General features: G+C 42.5%; 1 protein-coding gene across 1 annotated transcript in view; it reads left to right on the top strand.

Annotated features, from left to right (window-relative positions):
* The window catches only part of dgkb (diacylglycerol kinase, beta), a 72,938-nt gene extending 49,137 nt beyond the window's left edge, over positions 1 to 23,801 (top strand). The window contains exons 21-25 of the mRNA XM_030072298.1: positions 8,612 to 8,702; positions 11,044 to 11,239; positions 16,913 to 17,033; positions 17,853 to 17,913; positions 23,694 to 23,801. Coding sequence (XP_029928158.1) covers positions 8,612 to 8,702; positions 11,044 to 11,239; positions 16,913 to 17,033; positions 17,853 to 17,913; positions 23,694 to 23,801 — 577 coding nt within the window. The remainder of the gene's footprint in view (positions 1 to 8,611; positions 8,703 to 11,043; positions 11,240 to 16,912; positions 17,034 to 17,852; positions 17,914 to 23,693) is intronic.
* The last annotated feature ends 539 nt before the right edge of the window (positions 23,802 to 24,340 follow it).

The raw sequence follows: 24,340 nt of genomic DNA, 5'->3' as shown, positions 1-24,340 counted from the left end.
ACTCAGTTATTGTGGCTGTAGGGCACACACACACACACACACACACACACACACACATGCATGCATGCAGAAAACAAAATGACCAGTAAATAATAGGCTGATTTACTGGACAACAATGCAACAACAACAGGAGTAGATCAGGAGGCTGCGGCGTCTTAGGCCACTGGAGAGCAGCTGTTAATGGAGGTCCCGCTGTGATTTAAAGTCCAGATCTGAATTGAAAAATGTGATTTGATGCAGTTTTTAGTTTTTTTTTTTTTTTTTTTTTTGCCTTCACCTCTGATTGGAAAACACCAGCTGTGCGTCACGTCAGAGGGACGACGTCTGAATCCGGACGCTTGCAGCCGCGGTGTGAGCGCAGCCTCGGCTTCACCTGCGACGTGTGTTTATTCTGTTACATCAGCCCTGACACCTTGATGTTCCCATGATATTTGCTCTGCGGACTGAGATCTATTTTTGGTCCGGAGACTTCTAACACCGTCAGCGCGCTCTGCCTCTGCCGCTCCCACGGGCGCTCGCCGTGCTGTGTAACCATCCTGAGTTAACCTTTCCTGAAGGCACAGGGAAGCCCAGGCATGCGGCGCTCTTTAGCATAATGAGTGTGTTCATCAAAGCCCGGCCTCGTGCTGGATGGGGCCGCTGGATACACCGACACACACCCATACAACACACACACACACACACACACACATTCGGTGCATGTGCATGTGTGTCTCCTGCTGAGCTGGGGACAGGGCCACAGGTGATAGCTTTCTAAATTACACATATACACACTCACACACTCTTACACACATGTTCACACACACACACACACACACACACACGCATACACACACCACACCTGGTGGACCTCGGTAGGAGCCGCCCTCAGACCTCATTTGAGGATGAAATCGTTTATCTGACCAAGATGTCATCTATAATTAATGACCACTTGTGTGTAATTTAGAGGGATCTCACCTGTGGCCCTGTCCCCAGCACAGTGGGAACACACTCACACACACACGCACACACACATTGTCCTGTATGCACAAAACGCAAGAGACCGAGGCGAGCGTATAAACAGACTCTGCACGTATAGTAGGTATCAGACTCGCGGGTGATTTAACTCCAAATGAACAAAATTAGAAACAGTCAGGGAATCGAATCTAAATGCAGTTCAAGCGACATGCTGCTAAGGGTTTTGCAGCTTAGAGATAAACCTCCCTAACAGACCTCAGACCTTGTTCACGTTACCGAATCGTGTCATTGTTGTCAGCCGTGCTGCAGCAGTCCGTCCGCTCGCTCGCCGAGCTGCAGCGGCGGTGAGGGAAGGCAGCGCTCGCCACACAGCCCCCGGGCCTCCTGCAGCGTCCTCCACAGCCTTCGTGGGCCTCCGCCTCTGTGGAAGATACCAGCTCCTGCAGAGATACCAGCTGCCGCCGCTGTTTTTTTCCACATACACCTTCACATCAATGCCATGCTCATTTACCGTGATGGAAAATAACAGCTCCACGTTTACAGTGATAAAAGAAGCAGATTAGAGTTTTAGGCGTCGCGTTGGACCGAAGTAAGAGGAGCCAGGTTTTCAGGGCAGTAAAATCAACTTATCTACTAAACTGAATGGAGCTCTGGTGAACAGAAATGGCAATTACTTTTTTTTTTTTTTCATTCATTCAGGACTGTAGCATTCATGTTCTTGCATTGTCAGCAGATTAAACAAACAGCTCAACTGAATTTGGAAAGCCAGTTAGGCTAACAAGATGTCTTAGTGCGGTTATTTTGCAGTTTTCCAGTTATTAGACAGAGCAATTGGCTTCATAATGTTAACTGGTAACACTTTACAATAACAGTACAACAATTAACGTTACTTAATGTTAGTTAATGTTAGTTAATGCCGTAATGGTTAATTAACTGTTAGTTAATGATTATTATGGCATTTACTAATGTTAATAATATCTACAATAACCCTTAAATAACATATAAATTAATACCTTGGCATGAACAGCATTAGTTAACGGTTAGTTACCTGTTACTTAATGTTTATTACGGCATTAACTAACGTCAATTGTTGTACTGCTATTGTAAAGTGTTACCTGTTAACTTTGCCTCTCTTAGACGTTTGGATCCTGCGGCCCCGTTGGATTGAAGCTCCACCCACTGCCACGCCCCCGTTGAGGCTAAATCGGGTTGAGACTAATTTAATCACTTCTTCACCGGCTCATAAAAAAAACCTTCCCGTCAAGTTTTGTGCAAATCCATCCTGGACTTTTTCGAGCCTCCCTGCCGACAGATGGAAAGACAGACAAATGAACAGCAGCAAAAATATAACACCCTGCTGGAGGGCTTCACCTGCCTGGCAAAAAGTAATAAAGGCGGACTCTCTTTAGTTCTTGTTTTTATAAAAAAAAAAAAAAAAAAAAAAAAAAAAAAAAGTATGTTAACAGCGGAATAAAATAAACTTTTTCTTTAAAAAAAAAGAGAGAAACACATTTTGCAGCCGGCTTGCTGCGTCTCTGAAGGCAAGACGGTGCAGCGCGGGTCATTTCTCAAGCTGCCAGTCAGAGTCGGAGCGCTCTAGGCGGTGTCATGTTAAACAAAACAGTGCATTGATGCAATGCACAAAGAGCTGGTTATGTCAATGCGATATTTATCACCTCTGATCAAGAAGAAATTAGTGTGAAAATAAGGTCGTAGATCATAGTGGGTTAGATGAAATGTCAGAGGGAGGGGGGGGGGATAAATCAATGGCTCTGTGCCTTGCGTTCAGTGTGGCCAATGGAAAGAGCATCTGCAGGCGCTGTGGCCTCCGGACAGCCGGGCTACACTGAAGCTTATCACCTCTGACACCCTTTAATATGATGACCAGGCAATGGTTTAGAAAGTGCATGGGCTGATAAGGGGAGAAAACGGGCATAATGCTCTGCTTTCGGCTTGTTTTCACTCTTCGGTGAACTGCATGTCACAGTCGGGCTCTTTTTAGCCCTATAAAGCCTGAACTATGAAAGAATTGGCAGAAAATTCCAATTTTTTGAAATTGAACCCTTTTTTTTAGTCCTATAACAAAATATATATATCTAAAAAAAAATCAGAAAATATGTTATTACACGACCTTTCTGGTGTCTGATATATGATATGTACTTGAAGTGCCAATGGTATGGTCCAGGGTGAACAGGGGAAGTGTTCAAAGGTATACAACAGTATTTTGGTCAAGTATTGACTAAACTGAAAATGAAAAACGGAATTGAAAATGTGTATCATCTATGATACAAATGGCTTTATAGGGTTAAATGTTTGTCTATGTTATGTCCTCGATTTTTAGCTTTTATGTTTATTGAACGGGCTCTATGTGTTGTGTTGCACTGCAAGTGATAGAGGAGAAATGACATTTCATGCTCCTGATGTATGTAGGATGGTACATGGGGAAAATGACAATAAAAGTGATTCTGATTCTGATTCTGACCTTGACATCATTAGGTTTCGGCTGCCTCACTCACCTGTTTGTCATCATATTTTTTCCTTTTTCTCTTTGGGCATGGGATATTTTTCATGTGTTCAACCACACCATTTGTATTTTTTTTTTTTTACCATTTGTATATGCAAAAGAATTACACCCAAAAACCATTACCCGCCCCGGCGCCTGTGGAAACCCAAGCTGAGTGTTTTGTTTGGCATGTCAACTGTGAATTGTGCGGCGTAAGTTATCATTGCTGTATGCTTTGCATGGACGTCGTTGCGGTCCAAACCAACGCAGAGAGGTCCGGCCGGAGAATCGAAGACCCGCCGGTTTTCCAAAGACGCTGCTTTTTTTTTTTTTTTTTTTTTTTTTTTTTTTATCCTCGCGTGCGCAAAATACAAATCACTCCCTCACAAAATATAAATAAGAACTTTTAAAATGTCTGGCGAGGATGTCGGAGTTTAAAAATCAAGCCGACAGTTTAAGGAAATTGGTGCTTTACATTCACTTTTATTGCACTTATCGTAAAGACAGATCCTCCCAGTCCACCTTAAAAGTAGCGTCGTACTCGCTGTGGGCCGTAAGTCAGGCTGCCCGCCGCTGGGGATGCTCCCCGCAGCCTGTCAGGCCGCTCCGATGTTTAGGCAGATAATGAATGAGAATCCGATCCAGCCAATGGGATCCTCCTAATTACCTAATGAACAGGGACATAAGGAGATGATTTGTTGCCATGGTGCGCTTGTTAGGTTAAGTGGAGGGAATCGACAGGACGGTCAGATGTTGTGTCTTATCTGTTCTCATAATGTACTTGACTTTCATGCGTTTGGTCGAGACATGCAAAGTGCTGTGTTCTGTATTTGGTTATGGTGTACAGTAAAAGTCCCCCGGTCCAGGATGTTACTTTATAGAAGTTGTGCTGTAAACGTTAATGAGAATTACGGTGTACAAGAGCTTCCTTTAAGGAGAAATAAAGTTTTTTTTTTTCTGTCATGTAAACTCACTACACATGTCTGCACGGCAACTGAGCGATCCAGCAGCTTGTGGTTCGCTCCCCCGAGTCGGACGAGCCGCTGCGCTTGAACGTAACAAAAGCAAAAGAGGCCCAAAAAACAGCTTCGCCTCAGCGCAAAAGCACAAATTGTTTAGCCTTGGAGAGTCCCGGGATCCACGCGGCCAACGGCGTCTGGCCTCGTTCACGACAGAAGTCCTCAGCCGCCGGGTTTCGACAAGGGCTTTTCAAAGGAGATGCATTTCATTTACCTTCATTTTGGCTGTTTGCAAACATGCTCAGGTCTGTATTCATTTCCTGCCCGCAGCAAGGGTGCTTATGGGTTTTCCCCCTTGGCTGCCTCATGTTTCTGCCGCTAAGCTCGCCGCCCGATGATGAAGCTGGTGGAAGAGACGCAGGGATGTTGCCGTGGAGGGCCTCTCAGCGTGGCCCCGTCTCCCTCCTGCCTCCTCCCCGTCTCCCTCTCCCTCTCACTCCTCTCCTATTGACCATGTTGCACATTATAAATCAACACCGGGTTGGGCTACCTTGCAAGTACCCTAATGAAAGCTCATTTATAAAGTGGCTAAATGGTCCTGACAAAAGTCCTAATGAGGAAATCAATAATTCAGTGATTGTTACTCTGCTTATACTAATAAGTCCCTCTTGCAGTGCTTTGATTCCAGCTAAGAGAAGGCCATTTTTTATAGTATTCAGTTCTGTGTGTCAGCACTGTTGTGGGCTTTCTTTTTTTTTTTTTTTCTCTGTCCTTGAAGCCCTGCGATAAATTGTCCGCTGTTGTTTCTGCGGGTGATGTAAAACCTATGAGATCTGCGCTTCGGTTTAGCATCAAGCTGCTATTTTTTTCACAAATTACATGCATAATTCTTTTATACACCGCTTGCTCATTCAATTGTACGAAAAGATCAAATTTAAAGCGACGTGTCTGCAGAAATCAGCTCAGCATGATTGATTATGCCTTGATTAAATTTTGTTTGATTGCAGGAGTGGACAGATGATTGTGCGGTGAATTTCACAGCATCACAGACAGGATTCCCACAACCTCGACGCTCTCTCTCTCTCTCTCTCTCTCTTGAGTCGACTCAAAACTTCTGTTTGATGGCAAATTATACATAGCATTCATTCACAATTATTTTTTATTCAAGGTAAAATGTGGGAGCCTTTTTAACAAACAAACTTTTGATTTTTGGCGGGACTGCAAAGAGAATCCACCAACTGAATTGGCAGAAATGAAAATCACCGGTTTCCCACCTTCAGAGATGCTTCTCTCAAATCTGTTTTCACTGAGGGGCCTGAGAAGAGGGTTCGCATGTCTCAGCCGCAGAAGTTGATAGGGAACGTGCTTCAGGGACTAATTTACCTCAAAGTGGAATAAGTTTGTTTTGACGGCATTCAAAGCTCCGCACCCACCGCGCCGAGGAAGGCTGACATATCAGACGTCAATGCGGCGAACATAATCATCCGCAAGTGGAACATTTGCCAACACACAGGATCTGATTCACTGTTCCAGGTGCGCACCAAGAGACCTGTTAAAGGTCGCCGCCGAGGGTGGGTGAGAGCGGGTGTGTGTGAGACTGGGATTATTATCCCTCCCATCATGGTGAATGGGGCCCGCGACAAATCCAGAAGGCTTAAAAGTTCTGGGACCCGAGACCCGCCCGTCCTCCACACCCATCCTCCATCGCTGGTTAGATCTTTAGCGGCCTAGTTTATCCTGCTCCCATGTAAAGGCTCGTATTTAATTCACTGCATTACACCCAAACATTTTGAACTCCATATTTGTATCAGTGACACTTTGCTGGTGGTAACCCCGACCGGTTTGGCTTGAAACAGCTCAGATTTGCCAGATTTAAAGTCTTAAGATGAGACTGTTGGGGTTTATTTTCTTTTGTCCAGTTTGTCCTGTTGCATTTTTGCATCTTTGGCTCTTTAGGATCACAGTGCCCAATTTTAACTCAACTATTCCTTGTAACTTTGACTAACTTTGGCACTCTTTGCCATATTTTACCTTCTCTAGTTCCTCAGACGTAACTCCCTCAGACTAAACAAATTGAGCTTTGCCGGATCCTTTATTTGTAGGAGTTTTCTTGAAGATTTCTGTGAGCTTTTTGCCCGAGGAAGTTTTGTCAGAAGTCATTTTGTCTGATCCGGTTTTACCAGACCTGAGACTTGACAAACATTTCCCCGAGAACTGAAGCCTTTTATTTGTGTGGGGGAACGTTGTTTCATCTGATGTCTGAGAACTGAAGCTGAGGCCCGAGGATGTCGAAAATGTAGACCATGCGTTGGTCCAGACTGCGGTTTTCCTTGATTCGTTTCAAGCAGGCAGGCTTTCTACACGCGAGGAGCTACCAGCTCTCGGATGTCAACACTTGTCTCCTTATATTTACACAGAAGTTTGCATTTTGCGGTCGTTTTCTGTAGTTGGTTCAGATTTTATTCTCATCCTGAAAACTATATTGCCGTTTTCTTTGGTGTTCAAAGGAGTAAAGGCGCCAGAGGTCAAATACCTGCAGAAAACATCATTTCAACACTCCTGAAGTAGCTGTTGTATGTCTTCTTGCATTTACCAGTACCAACCTTCCCCTACCTGGTTCCTGTAGTCCATAATAAATCTCTCCTGACTTGGTCCCCTTGATGGAGAAGCCAGGTGGATGCATAGTGCCTCCATCCTCACTGTCAAAGAATTAATTAAAAGCATTAAAACGTGATAACCCCATGCTGGAGGAGATGTTTAATCTGATGTTCAGGGCTTAATGAACAGTAAGCAATTTATTTATATGCAATTTATTTATATGTGACATTTCATATAACTGATGGCAGTTTGATGTGCTTTATGTAAGACATTAAATAAAACGCAAGGGGAACAAGGGAATATACAAGAAAACTGCAAAAACAGACAAAGAAGGCAAAATAAAACATAAAAAATCAAATGAATAAATAAAGTTTCCCATTAGAAAAAACACTAATACTTTCACTTAAAGATATCGCAGGCAGGCAGCAAGGAAATTTAGATATTGGTAATGTTTTAAGCTGATAGACATTTGCAATACTAATAAAAAGTAATATCTCCAAGTTTATTGCTGTTAAAACCAAAAAAAATCAGAAAGTCGAGTCGAGTGAACAAATAATCATTAGTTACTTCACTTTTACAACTTGAAATATGACATTGAAAGAATTGAATCCAAGCAGCTGCATCAACATTTTCAGCTTGAATTTGTAAGTTGAAGCAAATTGTTCTCTTAAGTGGACTTTACTCATGATCTTAACGCAGCAGGGAAGCTGAAGTTTTTAAGTTGAACTGAACTTTTTTTTTTTTTTTTTTTTTTTTTTTTTTTTGCAGTGTCGTTTCAGCCGCCCAGAGATCTACACGGTCGCTTTTCTTTTAATCCAGGTGTCAGACGGCATCTCTCCCTTACATTCCACATGAGCTCATTACATTTTGAGGGTTTGGCTTGCCCCGTGGGCCAGCTGTGCCCACCATTAGCATAAATACAATGGCTTTATATTGCAGGAGTAATGAGAGATACAATGTACAATAGCAATATAGGGACAGATGGTGACTCACCCCAGTCAGGTCATTGATCATCAGCCTTAGCAATAGGAGTGCGTGCTCTAGGAAGCCAGGGGAGCAGCACCCCAGTCCTCAGTTAATTGAAGGGGCAGGTAGATTACCCTCTTCAGCCCCTCACTGGGCCTTAATGTCGGGCACGGGTACCCACTGGCCACCCCGTGCACTCAGGTGCTTGCCGAACTAGCTTGGGCTTTGTCATTATGCTTCAATATGTGATTAATGAACCACATTATACATTCTTTAGAGATTAATGACCGTGGGGTAGTGTGATTCTGGTCAGCGGTAAACATTAGAGCTGGATATTTCCTGTGCACATCAAAAGATCTTTTCTTTCTAGACAATCAAGCATGAATCAAAGTTCACCTTTACTGAATGTTTGCTTTTCTTTTTTTTTTTTTTTTTTTTTTTTTTTTTTTCGGTAAGCTTGCCATACCTTTATAGGGTACTGGAGACAGACAGAAGGAGAGAGAGAGTGAGAGAGAGAGAGAGAGAGAGAAATGCTATAACTGTACAAGCTTCGGATTTTGATGTGGGGGAAAAACAGTTCTATGTTTCCTCTTGGTCCCTTTGCAGTTCCTGTTGTCTTGTTTTTCAGAACAAAGAATAAACTGTGGTACTTTGAGTTTGGCACTTCGGAGACCTTCTCGGCCACATGTAAGAAGCTCCACGACTTTCTGGAGGTTGAGGTAAATCAAACCAAATACTTTTTTTTGTTTTGTTTTGTTTTGTTTTGTTTTAGTTTTGTTTTGAGAGTCAGACCTGCACAAGCACTCGGAAAACAAGACAAAGAAAAGATTTTTTTTTGCTTGTTTTCTCGGAATAAATCCTCTTTCAAAACTTTCATGTGTACCTCTAACATAATGTACTCTTTCTGAGTTTGATCACACCAAATTTCCACAGAATAAATGACTGATACTCAGGTGGAAAATCCCGTTTGTACTGTTCTGGTCACCCCCCCGGTCCATAAATAGCCCCAATTTGTTCTAGATTCAGATTCGCCCAGTTGAAGTGTTGATGTGTAAAGCGACGGCTATCTCTGCTCCCCCACCTCACCTCCCTCGCGCTGAACCTCGGTTCAACACACAGGTAATTAGCCCTACACGACCCCGCTGCGTGTGATATTGAGTGATAATGAAGATGCCGTCTCTCCGATTCATCTTCCCCCTCCTCAGAGCTATCCACACAGTGCAGAGGTCTTTATTAATTAGTGTTGGATGGGTAGCGACTGGAGGAGCGCAGGTATTGTGATGAATACAGATCTGAACCGGCGTGGAGGGGAACTTTTCAGAGCGACGACTTCAGAGCCCGACGGCTGGTCAAACTGAAGCCACATGACCAATGCGGCCTAATCCATAAATTTCAAATTGCCACATCTCACTGGCTTTGTATCATTGAGTCCTCTATCACATCCATACAGGAACATTCACTCTGAAATAATCATTTCAGCTAAATCTCAGTGGGTGGAGGAGAGAAGTCATCGCTGGTTAGTAGTTTCAAAGGTAAAGTCCACATTGCAGCGGTGCAAAGAATGCTAGTAATTTCCATTATTGCATTGCCATGATAAAGATATTTTACTTAAGTAGAAGTAAAAGCACAACTGTAAAAATCTACTTAAGTAAAAGTAAAAAGTAACTTTTGTCAGGTGCCGTCTTTACCAACGAAATTCCAAAGACGAGAGCTCAAAGTTCAAACTGGGTTCTTTTAACTGGAAATTTGGACATTTCAAAAAAGTGCAACAAAAACAAAAAGAGCTATTACTTTTCAAATCTAACTGACCTTTTACTGTGAAAGGCCCCACAGTCTGTCAGTGTATGAAGGTCTGGTGTCTGAAGTTCACAGAGAGCATGTAGAGTTTGAACTCTGCCATGGATGTGTTTCCTGGATTAGCCTGTATCAGTAATGTCTTAAAATTTACAGTCCTGTCTGTAGTGCATTTTCGCAAAATATATATATATATACATTTAGGTCTTGTTATGTTAGTGGGTTCTGGAGAGCAGGAGTTTGCAACGCTGAGGGTTTATTTGATGTGTTTTTAGGCTTGGGATTGAAAAATGATCCTAGTAGACAGTTTTTTTTTAAGGTGTAAGATTTACCATATATAATCCAGGAGTCGATGGCAAAGTGCAAAACTCTGGAGAGAGTTTAGAAGGGCGTTTCCCGCTCTGTTAACCTGAATCTTTGGACCAAAGAGCCTGGAGACTTTCTGTCAGCATCACGGTCAGTGATAGCCGTGCTAATGAGGAGGAGATTTGAGCATTTTCTTTCTGAACTGTGCAATCAGTCGGTGACTCTCGTCCTAAAGAATCCCTCCGTCCTCTGGGGGTGTTGACATGTGAGTAAACATCTTACCTGCGAACAAGACAACAAGCAGGACTCCGCCTTACAGATTCATATAATGTTTCAATTGTTATGAAAATGTAATGTTTTAAGATTTACCTCTGTTGACACTGTCTGAGTGGAGCCCATTGTTCAGTTCACTCAGAGGCCCTCCAGTAAAACCTCCATCTGCCTTCATAGTCTGTATTTAATTTTTTATTATTTTTTTCTGTAGTCTGAATTTAAGTTTGAGTATATAAAAAGAAGCTACAGCTCGATAAATGTAGACTTAAATTTATCTTTGTCCAATGGGATTATTTCTGGTCTACAGCTCACATCCTATTGCAAATTTTGTCCCTTTGGCTTCCGCGCATTGAACAAAATGTCTGGATTCCACAACATGGCATATAACGGAGGGAGCAGGAAAATAAATTAATGCACGAGGCTGCTGAGATGTGGAAACGTTTTCACCCCGCTATAAATCTTCCAACTTGCATTTATACCATTTGATTCATTACTCAGGAAAACATTGTTCTCACTGGATAACACCTGTAAAGCCTTTTGTAAAAGTGTTGCCTGTCATTGTTCAGCCTGCACGAAATGCAACTGTAACTGAGTGGGAAAAGTCATCATCCAACTTTTTTCTTTTTCTTTTTCTTTTTTTTTTGTCCTCTCTCTCTTTATCTCCCTCCACACTGTCCTTCCCTAAAGTGCGACGGCATCACTCTGGACCTCAGCAGCATCTCCTTGGAAGGCATCGCCATCCTCAACATTCCCAGCATGCACGGCGGCTCCAACCTGTGGGGGGAGAGCAAGAAGAGGAGGGGGAATCGGAAGGCGGGGAAAAAGGCCCAGGACAAGAGGACGACGGTGGTGGACCCCAAAGAGCTCATGTTCGCCGTTCAAGGTACGACGACACATTTTTAGATGTTTGATTGAGATTCGCAGCGATACAGAATGAAGACGTCGGGTGGAAAAAGCGATATATCACCGAGCAAAATACTGCAATAATAACACTGCTTTGTCATTTGGAACACGATGCAGCCCCAACCTCCAAAATCCCACGTACGGGCCCTTTAAAGTTAAACACGTTTGACAGTGTAAGAGGCTCGCAGACAGGCCCGTGTCCTTGCTCGTATCAGGCAGATCAAAGATAAACTTTTGGCCAAACTTTTCCCTGGCGCATGAATATTTCACCAATGACAAGGCGAATCACGGCCAGCGGACTCCGTTTTGTGAAGAAGGGGTACAATCATGTCACTGTTTGGAACTGTCACCCGTGGGCTAATGGTTTGTGTAGGTGCCGGCGGGCAGGTTTAGTTAATAGGAGCGGACTGAGGTGGTGGTGGGGGGGACTCTGCCGCCACCTCGCCAGGCCACGGGGCAAACCCCAGAGCCCATTTACGTCAAAAGGAAGCCCGTCAATGGGAATAGGTGAATGAGCGAGCCAGAATGAATCAGCTGTTCTGCGGTGCGATGTGCGCACAGTTTGACCACTGGATGGATGAAAAGTTCTGAAAAGTTTAGATATTTTTAGTGCACGTTGTCCCGCTTTGAATCCGATATCTAAACCCCTGGCTTTGCTTAAACACAGGGAATTGAACCCCTAACCTTTTGGAGGAGGCGTACAATGAATTTGTACCGAAACAAAACCATTCTTCTGGAGTTCTCAGTTCAATGCTTTGATTTTTCTTTCTTCTTTCTCCTTTCTTTTCTTTTCTTTTCTTTTTTTTTTACTACAGCATGCAAATGCATTTTTTTGCATGATGCAGAATTACAGCAAACACAAACTTTGATCAATAATAACATAATATCTTTACCATGAGCTGCACAGAGTGGCATTCTGCTGCTGCATTGCACAACATTGCCTAAAGCTCCCTTAAACATTTTTTGTCGCATTGTTACTTAATGTTTAAATTAAAAAGAAGGACCCTCAATGGTGGGTTGGTGAACATTTTTAAGCAAAACAGCGATACAGCATGAACCGTGATGATGGTGGATTATTACACCCGTGTTTGGGAGTGTTACTGCCTTACCTGACCCACTGAGGTAAGCAAAACGACCTCTAAATCCAGAGGACCCAGCAAATTCCTGCAACATGTAATCCAACGTTTTCCAAGCTTGTAAATGAAAATGATCAAAGCCCATTTTTCTCTTCACAAATCAATCTTTTATTTTCAGTGATGTTTTGTTTTCGCTGGGTCAGGCCATGTATGTTTTTTTTTTTGTTTTTTTTTTGTTTTTTTTTGTTTTGGTTTCCTTGTGCGGCGGTGGGTGTGTACCTGGGGGATCAAGTGGGCGTTACGATCAGTGTCAAGCTTGAAACATGACGAGTCAGCAGCGATCCCTTATGAGACTTCACTGGTTGGAGAGTGACTGGTGTAAAACATTCTCTATGAAGCTTCCTCAGGAGGCAGAGCCAACAGCCCGGGATGGGAATATCGAAGGTTGTAAATGTCTTGTTCACAGCGGTGTTTTTCTAGAGCAGGAATGAGTGTCTGCACAGCTCAGGCTGCACGGTATTCTCTTTGATTAACAATATGATTGTGAAAGGATTTTTAAGTCATTCAAACACACCTTTTATGTTTTTTTTTTTTTTTTTCAGCGAATTAAGGAATGTGTATTTGGCGAATTATTAATGTTCTGGTTGTAGCTCACTGTTTCCTTTCATCGGTCAAACAGGCCCTTGTCTCAGCCTCAAAAATCTTTACAAATCTCCTTTTTGAAAGCGGGAAATTCACCACACAGGTTTAGCATCACTCCTGAAACCCTCCACAGCTGCGTTCACATGAACTCGGACATTGCAGTTGCGTTCTCTTCACCTCGTATTTGGTTTCAATCTTGCAAAAGCGTTTCATTTTTTTTTTTTTAAATTAGATTGCCTAAAACCGGGGTGTCATGGCCTTTTTTTTAATGGCTGGCAGCCGCCAACTCCCCCACTACTACATCCACCACCGGTGCAGCATGCTCATGATGATGTGACCGTCACAGGAAAAAGTACAGTATCGCACAAAGGAGGGCAAACTGCGAGGGAGATAGTTGATCAATTCAAAGCACAGCCTCGCGACGGTGAACACTCCATTAATTCTTTTAGAAAAATCAATCCGTTTGGTGTTAGCGCCAAAAAAAATCCACAACCAACCTGGGAAGGCACTTACTATAAGTGGGGAGTGTGTTTGCAACTGTATGTGTGTGTGTGTGTGTGTGTGTGTGTGTGTGTGTGTGCATCTGTATGTTGGTGTCCATGAGAGCGTGCAGGTGAATGCGTGCGCACCCATGTGCAAGCAGCCGTGTGTGTTTGGGTGCATGAGTGTGTGAGTGCTCTGTGCCCTTGCCGAAGGTGCGTTCAAGGTGAGAGGCCTAACTTGTCAGATCAGGGAACGGTGTGTTTCGAGGTCCCAGCACACACACACACACACACACACACACACACTCTCACACAGGAGTGCATTAGCCCAGAGGGGGCAGCGCAGAGTACGATGCAGGGCTCAAACTGTCGTGTGTGTGTGTGTGTGTGTGTGTGTGGATGGTGGATGGTGGATGGGAGAGGGTGGTGGCAGAGGGACGGGGGTGTGGGAGGGGCGGGGCGGGGTGGTGCGGTGTGGTGGGGGGATAAAAACCCTGACCTTTCGGGAGCTGTTAAATCGTCCCGCTGGTGACGCCAGGAGACAAGCCCCTCAGGTGGAAGGGAATGGCTGCGGGGTGAATTATTTAGAACGGGACTAAGGTTTGCGGGGGCTGTGGTGGAGAGTGGGGGGGGGCGGGGGAGGGGCCCGCGGGGTGGGGGTAGATTTCTCGGGACTGATGCCCCATGACATGCCCCATGAAGCTTTCACTGGAGGATCACCCCACCCACCCTCATCCCGCCATTTCTCTTTAGTTTTACTCGCGCCTTCCTTCCCCTCTTGTTGTTCCTGCTTTCTTTCTCTGCTGCCTCTCTCTGTCTATCCTCTCTCTCTCTCTCTCTCTCTCTCTCTCTTTTTTATTCCTGGGCCGTTCTCCCGCTCTCACCCTGTCACTCCACATGTGTCAGTGCGGTGACTGGCCCGGACGGATTGTTTGACAGTGACAAGGACGTCGGGCTAATCCTGCGCGGTGACAGGAGAACCTTATTATGAGGACGGCCATTCACAATAACCGTGTTGTCGCCTTTAATGTCTGTGTGTGTTTGTGTGTGTTGTGTGGTCGAGGCAAATAATGTTGATTGTAGGGTTAGGCGAGGGGCGTTTCGGCTTATTTTTGGCCGTTGTGTGCTTATCTTTCGTGTTAATAATTCATCCCTTCTTGCGTAAACAGTTGTTATTATTTAGGCGACTCCAGTTTTCTCCCAATTTATCTGTGGGAAGTAAACAGGATGGCTGTTTCTAGACTCGGCTATTTTAAGCAGAATCCACTTTTGAATATTGCCCCATGCATGCCATTTGCACCCCTAATAATAACGATAATAGTACATAATCTGTTTGACAGCTCTCTCAGGTACAGGCGCATCAATGCCGGATCAAAATGCAAGCAGACACTGCACAGATATACTGCACATCATCCTATATGAAAGCTGAACTGGCGGTAATTAAGACCTTCCCTATATGTAGATCTAAAAGAAAAAAAAAAAGGAAATCAAACTAACTTTGCAAGATAGCCACAGTAATCAATAGAATTACTGAAATGTAATTACAATTAAATTTAATACCATTTGAAAGGTCTGATTTATGTTTTTCTATTGACTGTCTATTACTGTCTATAATTTTATCACAACTGAAGCGACACTACTTAGGGTGAGTTTTAATTTATTTTTTTTTTGCAACTAAAAGATTCATAACACTTCAAACACTGTGCAAAAAAAGTAAATTGAAATGAATGACCTGTAAAATATATATCTATATATGTATCTATCTATCTATCTATCTATCTATCTATACATATATATATATATATATATGTATATATATATATATATATATATATATATATAGATAGATAGATAGATAGATAGATAGATAGATAGATAGATATACATATATATAGATAGATAGATAGATAGATAGATAGATCAATCTATATATATCTATATCTATATCTATCTCTATCATCTATATCTATCTATCTATCTATCTATATATATATGGATAGATAGATAGATAGATATAGATATACATACATATATATAGATAGATAGACAGATATAGATATAGATAGATAGATATAGATACAGATAGATAGATATATAGATATAGATATGTAGATATATAGATATATAATAACATACTCTCCACTACTTCCAGTTAAAACCCTCCAGTACATATATTTACCTGCTGCTGTGTTTTAGCCATTCGAGAGTATCTCCCTCACCTTTCCCACAGTAAGCTCTCTTGGGTTTACAGGAAGCTTGTCGCCCCGGGCAACGAGGAATCCCCACCCGTTTACCTGTCGCCGTGGTGACGCTGTCCATCATGCGTGTCAGCGTGGGCCTGTGTGAGCCGTTTACATTAACGTGAGAAGGCACGGTGGGAGAGCAGCTTTAAAGCCAAGTGTCAGGGGGTCGACGCGCTAGCCCACATGTATACACACACATTTGCACGCACACACACACACACACACACGCCCTGGAAAGCAGCGCGTTCACAGTCCGGCCCAGAGATAGGAAGAGACGCGTGTCCATCACCATGGTGACAGCTGGACACCGCGGCTCGACGGCGACAGCGGCAGCACTGCCTACGTAGCTCCTTCAGGAAACCGCAAGTCCAACCAGCCCGGCTCAGACGTGACAGCAGAGGAGGCGCGGCGCCGTCAGGGACAGCAAGTGAACTCGGCCACACTTACCACGCGCCTAAAAATGGGTCCTCGTTTCAATTAGTGTCTGTATACTCCCAGCAGTGAGGCAGCAGCTTCTTAATTTGTGGAGGGACGAGTTGATGGAGAGTAGGAGGCATCGCGGGCCCGCTGAAACAGATGGGCCCTGCGTGACACTGGGCTTCCAGCAGGGGCAAAATCAATGTTCATAACTGCAAAACAGAAGAGAAATTAATAATTATAGTAACACAAGATTGCTTTGCTTTGCCGGTGCAATCTAATTAATAGGTGTTTTGTTTGTAGCTTGTTGTCCTTGTTGCCTTTTTTCTCCTTTCAGCGGCGAACGTTCAGGCTTTCAAGAGCGGAAGGCACACTGTGAACCGACGCACGCCATGTCTCATCTTCTTTTCCTCCTTTACTTCTTCTTCCTCCTTACTTTTCCTTCCCCTTCGCACTTCCTCCTTTGCTTGCTTTCTTTCTTCCCTCTTTACTAAATTCCTTGCTTGTGCCCTGTTGCTGGACCTTCGTGCATCTGGAAGAATCACGATTTGCCAAATAACTTTAAACTTTAATTGAGATTTGAAGTTTTTTTTTTTTTTTTTTCCAAGCATTGTTACTTCCCTTATAACAAATATCAGCTAAATTTAGCTGGAGGTGATGTTCATAAATGGATGCCAGAAACTTTTGTGACGTTGCCATAGCACTCAAAATGATCCTGCTGTTGTATGAAATAACCTTTTCTCAATGAGAGTGATGAATTGAGGCTTTTGTTTTTTTTGTTTTTTTTTTCCAGACCTGTCGGACCAGCTGCTGGAGGTGGTGGGTCTGGAGGGAGCCATGGAGATGGGTCAGATCTACACGGGCCTGAAGAGCGCGGGGAGACGCCTGGCGCAGTGCTCCTCTGTAACCATCAGGTGAGCACTGAACACAGCTCTGCTCTGCGCAGGAAAATGCCTCAGCTGTAGCTGATTTAATTAGTCTGCTTTTTCACCAGCATTTGATTCACAAGTCAACAAATCAGACCGTTTTCAAACATGTAAGTCATCTGGAAATGCCAGTGAAAACTTACAGCCACACTGACTGTTTTTTTTTTTGTAAAAATACATTTATCTCCTCAGCTTCAATCATAAAGTTTAGCTGTATGCAGAGACAATTACCCCATCCTGTATTTGCAATCCCTTAGATTCGCCTTGCTTTCTTCAACATGCAGGTTTCAGGGTGTCAGTGTCATTTTTTTCAAAGAGTTACCTCTCAACATGAAGTTAGGGCGATTAATCCGATTTTATTCTCAATTCTGATTTAGGCTTCCGACAATTTTTAGAACAGGAAAATGTTTGGCACGTTTTCTCTTGTGCTATAAATCCAGCGCGCCCCTCTCCTTTGCAGTGGTGTGCTTTCACCCCCCTCTCCCCTCACTCACTGTCAGCCCGGCTGTGGCCTGTGTATATTTAAAGTTCAGGGAAATCCACTGTTAAAAAGACATTTTTAAAAAATTTCAGTAATTGCTTGATATTCCCAGTCAGTGGGTAATTATGTTAAATGATCATGAACTCCACATTGCCCCACATAATTGTGAGTATGAATTTTGCAGTTATTGAGCCGCCCCACATGACGTTACATCGATCCCTCCATCTCCTCCTTGCAGCAGCAGAAGCTTCACTATAAACCGATGAGTGACTTTACAAACTGAACATCTGTACAGTTTAACACTTTCTCTTGTTTGTCCTTGGCAGAACCACCAAATCCCTTCCGATGCAGATTGATGGCGAGCCGTGGATGCAGACCCCCTGCACCGTAAGTCATGAGATAATAATACCTTTATTTGTATAGCACTTTTCAAAACACACGGTTACAAAGTGCTTCACAATAAAATAATAAAATAAAAATAATAAAATGAAATACAATAAAAAAATAATTAAATAAAAAGAAAAGTGTGGATAAAACAAAAACAAAATTACAATAATAAGTTATTTGCATATAAAGATAAATATGATTGGTAATTAGGATATAATAGCAGAACTAGTCCAAATAATGAATTAAGGTATGCTTCAGGTGGAAAAGGAAGCCTAATGATAATCAGATGTAATTGACTTATGGACGAGGGGTGGGACTAGATAAGTTTTACTTCTTCCCACTCCCTTCCGGATAGGTAAAATTAAATCATTATGTGTTGTTTTCATTTTTATGCTTATTTATTTTATGTCTGTCCATTACTGTGTGATTACTTTTCTTTTTTTTGTTTGTTTGTTTGTTTGTTTATTTGTTTTACTTACTCGGAATAAAGAACTACTACTACTACTACTACAATAAAACAGAATAAGTCCCTATAAAATACAGTAAAAGACCATAAAAGACAGAGCCAGCAACTAAGAAAAGGCCATACGGTAAAAGTGAGTTTTAAGAAGAGATTTAAAAGATGACAAAAGAGAGTTTGCCTGCCTGAGGCCCTCCGGCAGGGCGTTCCAGAGTCCGGGGCCCCGAACAGCAAAGGCACGGTCACCTTTCGAGACCAACCGAGAGTTAGGGACCTCCAGAAGGGCCCGGCCAGAGGACCTCAGACTGCAGCCAGGCTCATAGGGGGTTCATATTTCTCGGTTACAGGGAGGAGCCAGGCCGTTTAAGGCTTTAATAACAAGTAACAACACCTTAAAATCTATTCTAAAACTCACAGGTAGCCAATGGAGGGCAGCTAGAACTGGTGTCATGTGGTCACTTCTGCTGGTTAGACTTAGACTTAGACTTTCTTTATTGTCATTGCACAAAAAACACAGCAGTGAAACGAAATGTCATTGCTTGGCTTCCGGATTACAACAGAGATGGAATTGTGGGGCAGTTTAAATAATTAAAATATAATCTATATAACTAGTGCGTAAAAAACAAGAGCTTGAGAGAGGTGAGAGTTAAGAGTCTGGCGGCGGCATTCTGGATCAGTTGTAGTCTGTGAATGTTACGTTGGCTGATACCAGAGCAGAGCGCATTACAATAGTCGAGTCTGGAAGAGATGAGTGCGTGAATGACGGATTTTCGTCAGCTGTCTCAATGTTCTAGCAGATCAAGTGCTCGGAGTTGTGAACAAATTTAGATATCTTGGCCACGTAATCAGAGATGATTTGTGTGATGATGACGGCATCCAGCGTCAGTGCTGCAAACTCTATGCACAAGCCAACATGCTTGCGCGAAAATTTAATAAGTGTACTGATGATGTTAAGATAGCTTTGTTTAGGTCGTATTGTACCTCTTTGTATACTGCCCACCTGTGGTGCAGGTACAGTGCTGCAAAAATGAGAAAAATCCAGGTGGCATATAACGATGCATTTAGGATTTCACTTAGGCGCCCAAGATGGACAAGTGCAAGCCATATGTTTGTAAGCAGTGATGTAACCACTTTTCATGCTTATTTTATGTACAGTTTTATGTGTCGACTTAGCCAGTCAAAGAATGGAGTCATTATGGCCCTAGTGGTGCCTGAAAGTGACACAAAATATCTGTCATACTTTTGGAAGCACTGGAATAGATGCCTCTATGTGTTTTAAATCTATTTTTTTTTTTTTTTTTTTTTTTTTTATTGTATTGTCTGTGCTTTCGTATGTATTTTATATGGACCTGAGTCTGGAATAAAGTTTATATATACATATATAATGTAGCGAAGCATGTTTGAACAACCTGTCCAGTTACTCTGCAACACACACACACACACAAGGTTCAGGTAAAGTTAACATTCAAAATTAACTAATGCATGGGCAAAGTCCCTCTGTACATACATAGAATAGCATTGCTGCTGTATCTTTGCTGTACAGTAGAGGCATTTCCACAATCAAACTCCCTCTCCCTCTGCATTTATCATGTAACTATCTTGTATTAGCACAGCCCCCTGGTCCCCCGTTGAAATCCCCTTCATTCATTTATTCTGCATCTAATCTGCAGTAGGACTTTGACAACTCTGTCTTGAACATTACCGCCGTGCCTCTCAATCGAGTTGTTGTTCAACCCTAATTTGTAATGTTCAACAGATGAAAAAGAGCGCAGAAAAGCTTTTTCCAAACACTTCCATCCGAGGACGGTTGCACGCAGTTAAAATAATGAGACGCGCACAACAGCACAAGCTTCGGCTCCCAACAAGAGAGTCTTAATGCTCGAATTCAATTCCCCCAAGGCCTTTGATGGCACTAAAGCGCCGCGAGATTTCTATTGGAAAGTTTTGAAGAATGTAGCAATCACGCCGGACTGCCTGGTACAATAAGACCAAGCACAGTCGAGACCATGTTGTTCATAGAGGACGTTTAAAAATGGCAGCTGTCAACTGAAGTGCTGTACAAATTGCACAGAGCATAAATAATAAAAGCACGAGAGATAAAAACAAAAATAAACAGAACAGAAAAAACAAGCGGCGTGTGGAATTAAAAGCAAGGGAGAAAAGATGGGATTTGAGTGTGGATTTAAACGATGCAGAGCTAATAGAGATGACAGGTAAATAATGTAAAGAGTTTTCTAGAAATCCAATCCGTCCAATAGGATCCTGAAGGATTGGCTCCATACAGTGCAGCTAATCCTCTCCCAGCTCCTCCTTCCTTCCTCCTCGGTGTTTGTGTAGTAACTTGTGATCGTAAATAAGTCTCGCTCCTGCTAATTTGCTCACCCTCTGCGCCTCAAAGCGTCTACGGCGACAAGTGCACAAGTTTTGCTCTCGTTCGCACTCGCTCATTTCTGAAAAAACGAAATCCCCCCACTCCCCGTTTGCGCTGCTTGCAGTTGTGTTTGGCTTTAATTACAATGCCAGCCCTCTGACGCCGCTGCAGATGAAGTGCTGCCGAGATTTACATACGGACCATTCAGGCGATGCAAAAAACAAAAAAAAAAAATCTAGTGCATGACAAAACAAGGAGTCTGCAAGTGCACTTGTATCTGCTGGCAGGACTCCACCGCGCAAAGTTAGGATCTGACAATACATAATTGTGTTGAAATGATTTCCATGGCGAGTTATTCATGTGTTGGTGCTGAATTTGAATCAGTCAACCTGTTAAATGCTTATAAAAACATCACAGTTAAAATGGGATGTTATCCAACTAATTATTAACAAGAACAACTATGCAAATGCATCTCAGTTCCTCTGCATGCATAACATATTTGACATCAACAATCCCATTTGCACTTTGAAGGAACTTATGACATGTGTCACTGTCTCTTTGATAACTGGGTTTGAAACAGGCACCATGAGCTGAAATATACCGTATTTCTAGTAGTGACACTATAAAAAAAAATGCTTAATTTAATCCATAATGTTCTCTGTGGACTTTATATGTCATATTAAGACAGCACACTGTGGTTTGGAGGATTTTGGGGGATTGTTTGAACCACAATGGAGCACATTTGAAATATTATTCCTTTGCACTCGGTTGCTTTTTGCCTTTTTCTGTCTAAGCTTTGTAATTGGGGGCTATTAGTGCATCAAAATGCTCCACGTTGCATTTTTTTTTTTTTTTTGTTAAAGCAAGCCTTGTTTAGCCCTCAAAGCTCAAAATCCATCTCAGGTATTCTTTTAGATCCTCCTTTTGTTCCAGTGTCTTTTCAACCCTGAGTCTGAAGAGGTTGTCATACATATTGTAAAATGCACCTGAAACATTAAGGTCAATCACATTTAATGATCGCATCAAGTCTGCAAAAGATGATAATTGCTACTGAGTCGGAGATCAAGTACAATAAATGGCAGCTTCACTTTGAAGTGAACGGGGTCCCTGTAATGCAGATGATAGGATTTCCCCATTACAGCCTTTAGCCTCTCAGTGCTACACTATAATGAACTAAGTATATGTCATGGCCGGCCTTGATGGTTGATATTTGCTGTTCCATTGATCTTAAATTGTAACCTTAAACAGAAACAGCATAATGGTTTTGAAAGGGATATTGCCCTATATTAAATCCCATAAGCCCATATCTCCTCATGCCGTGATGTATAATATTCTACTGCAGCTGGTCAGAGTCATGTACCTCAGGGATTCTCAGATCTACTCATTTTATAGACACGTAAATAGACACACGTGAAACCACCAGCCCTCATTTGATTGTAGGATTGTAAGATTTTGTCTCCAGAACCCATACGGCTAGATTTTTTTTAATGTCCTAATTGGAAGCTATCGCTGCGTTTGATGAACTCGGGCCGTTATCCTCTAATTTGAAAAATTATTGAAGTAAAAGGTTACACTTGTGGACTCTTAAGGTTTTATTTGCTTCACATTTTGGCGACAGAAAATGTTTTCGGCTCCAAATCAGTTTAATTTAAAGGAACAATAATCAACAGTCAACCACATATGGGCTTTATGTCGTTCACAAAGTAAAATAACATGTCAATTAAATAAAATAGTAAGACTCTGACCTTTTTGTTATTAAAGATATTTGCTGTGTTTAGAGCGTCCGTGACGCTGGGCCATGTCAGATATTTGTCCCGTATGAAAACAGGGTGTTTGGAAAATGTTCACTTTTAGAGGATATCACTCCCTAAATTATTCACTCTTTCTATTTGTTGGTAAAAGACAAACACCACTCTGCTTCACGTCACCTCCACCCGGCCCATTAACTCCCTAAACCACGACACTTTGTTCTGCATTAGCGCTTGTGTAAGAAACGTCGGCCCGTGGTCCAAAAACGGCCCACGAGTTCGTCTCATCCGGTCCCCCGAGATGTTCCTGAGGGAAAGAAATATTATTAACCCTATAAAGCCTGAACTATGAAAGAACTGGCAGAAAATTCCAAATTTTTGAAATTGAACCCCTTATTTAGTCCTATAACAAAATATATAAAAATAAATAAATAAAATACAATAAAATAAAATGTTATTACATGACCTTTCTGGTGTATGATATATGATATGTACTTGAAGTGTCAGTGGTATGGTCCAGGGTTAATAGGGGAAGTGTTCAAAGGTATACAACAGTATTTTGGTCAAGTATTGATTAAACTGAAAACGAAAAACGGAATTGAAAATGTGTATCATATATGATACAAAAGGCTTTATAGCCTTAAATCAAAAAATTTCAAACTGAAATATTTGCATCCAGTTATTATCAACTGTGTAATAAGACAAATAAGACGATGGTAACTCAATACAGTAATGATTAATGATGATTAATTATGATAAATTAAGTAGGAAGTGTAGGAAAATCCAGCAGGCTAGTTGCTGCTCTACCTGTGGCTGTTATGTCCGCTTAAAAAAAAAAAAAAAAAAGCAAAAGGTTGACATGGAACGTAGAATTTGTCAAGAAAGACAGAAAGAGCAGTTGTTTTCTTCAGGGAGGAAAATGGCAAACCTGCATGCCAGATATTTGTTGCATTTCTGTCTCAATTCTACATTATGCGTTATTATCACAAGCCAACATGCAGTTTCTCATTGATTGGTCGGACAAAAACTGATTGATTTTAAATAATAAATCAGAAAGTAGCCTAAAATATCCATGTGTGGGCTCGAGTCATATTGACGTTGGCAGAAGGTCTCATTTGAATGATTGCAGCAAAACAGCAACAAAGCGTGACCCATCACCGAGGTGAATCTTGTCTCTTTGCTTCCTTCCTCCCAACACCAGATCGAGATTGTCCACAAGAACCAGGCTCCCATGCTGATGGGACCGCCGCAAGGCAGCAGCTTCTTCTCCTCAGTCATCCGACGAACGCGCAGCGAGAGCAAAGACTGACGGGGCCGCGCTCCCAGCGTTTTACGAGCCGTCACGCCCGCGGAGCAGCGATCAGCCGCCGGACTCCACTCGGCCGACTTGGCCCGATCGACGAAAGGGGAGGGGGGGGGGTCTTTGATGCCACTTTGATAGCCCGGCGTCCAGTGGCGAGCTGTAGGTAGGTGAACGCTGCATCCGGCATGGTGGACGTCGGTGAGCGTGTGTCGTTGAATCTGCAGTGAGGCGCGATAAGGACTGAAGCCTCGGCCTGCGGTGCGTAGTGTGGTTTTACCCCGCAAGTCCTGGAGATGTTTCGTGGAAAGGCCGCTTCTGAAAAAACGTTTTCTAAATGTTTCTTTTTTTTTTTCTTTTCTCGTTGTTGTGACCTGTGCCACGTGGAGCCAGTCCAATGGAGGAATGTGTTTTGTGATATGATGTGTTTATTTATTTATTTATTTATTTATTACATTTTGCTGCTTTTGGATGTTTTATAACCGTCTTTGAATTTGTGCACCCTGATGCATGACGGACCGTGGAGGACAGTAGCTGTCGGTGGAGCA

This window comes from Myripristis murdjan, chromosome 16 (assembly GCF_902150065.1).
Source record: "Myripristis murdjan chromosome 16, fMyrMur1.1, whole genome shotgun sequence".
NCBI lineage: Eukaryota > Metazoa > Chordata > Actinopteri > Holocentriformes > Holocentridae > Myripristis > Myripristis murdjan.
The sequence above is the reverse complement of the archived record's forward strand: the minus strand, read 5'-3'. Positions and strand labels throughout refer to the sequence as shown.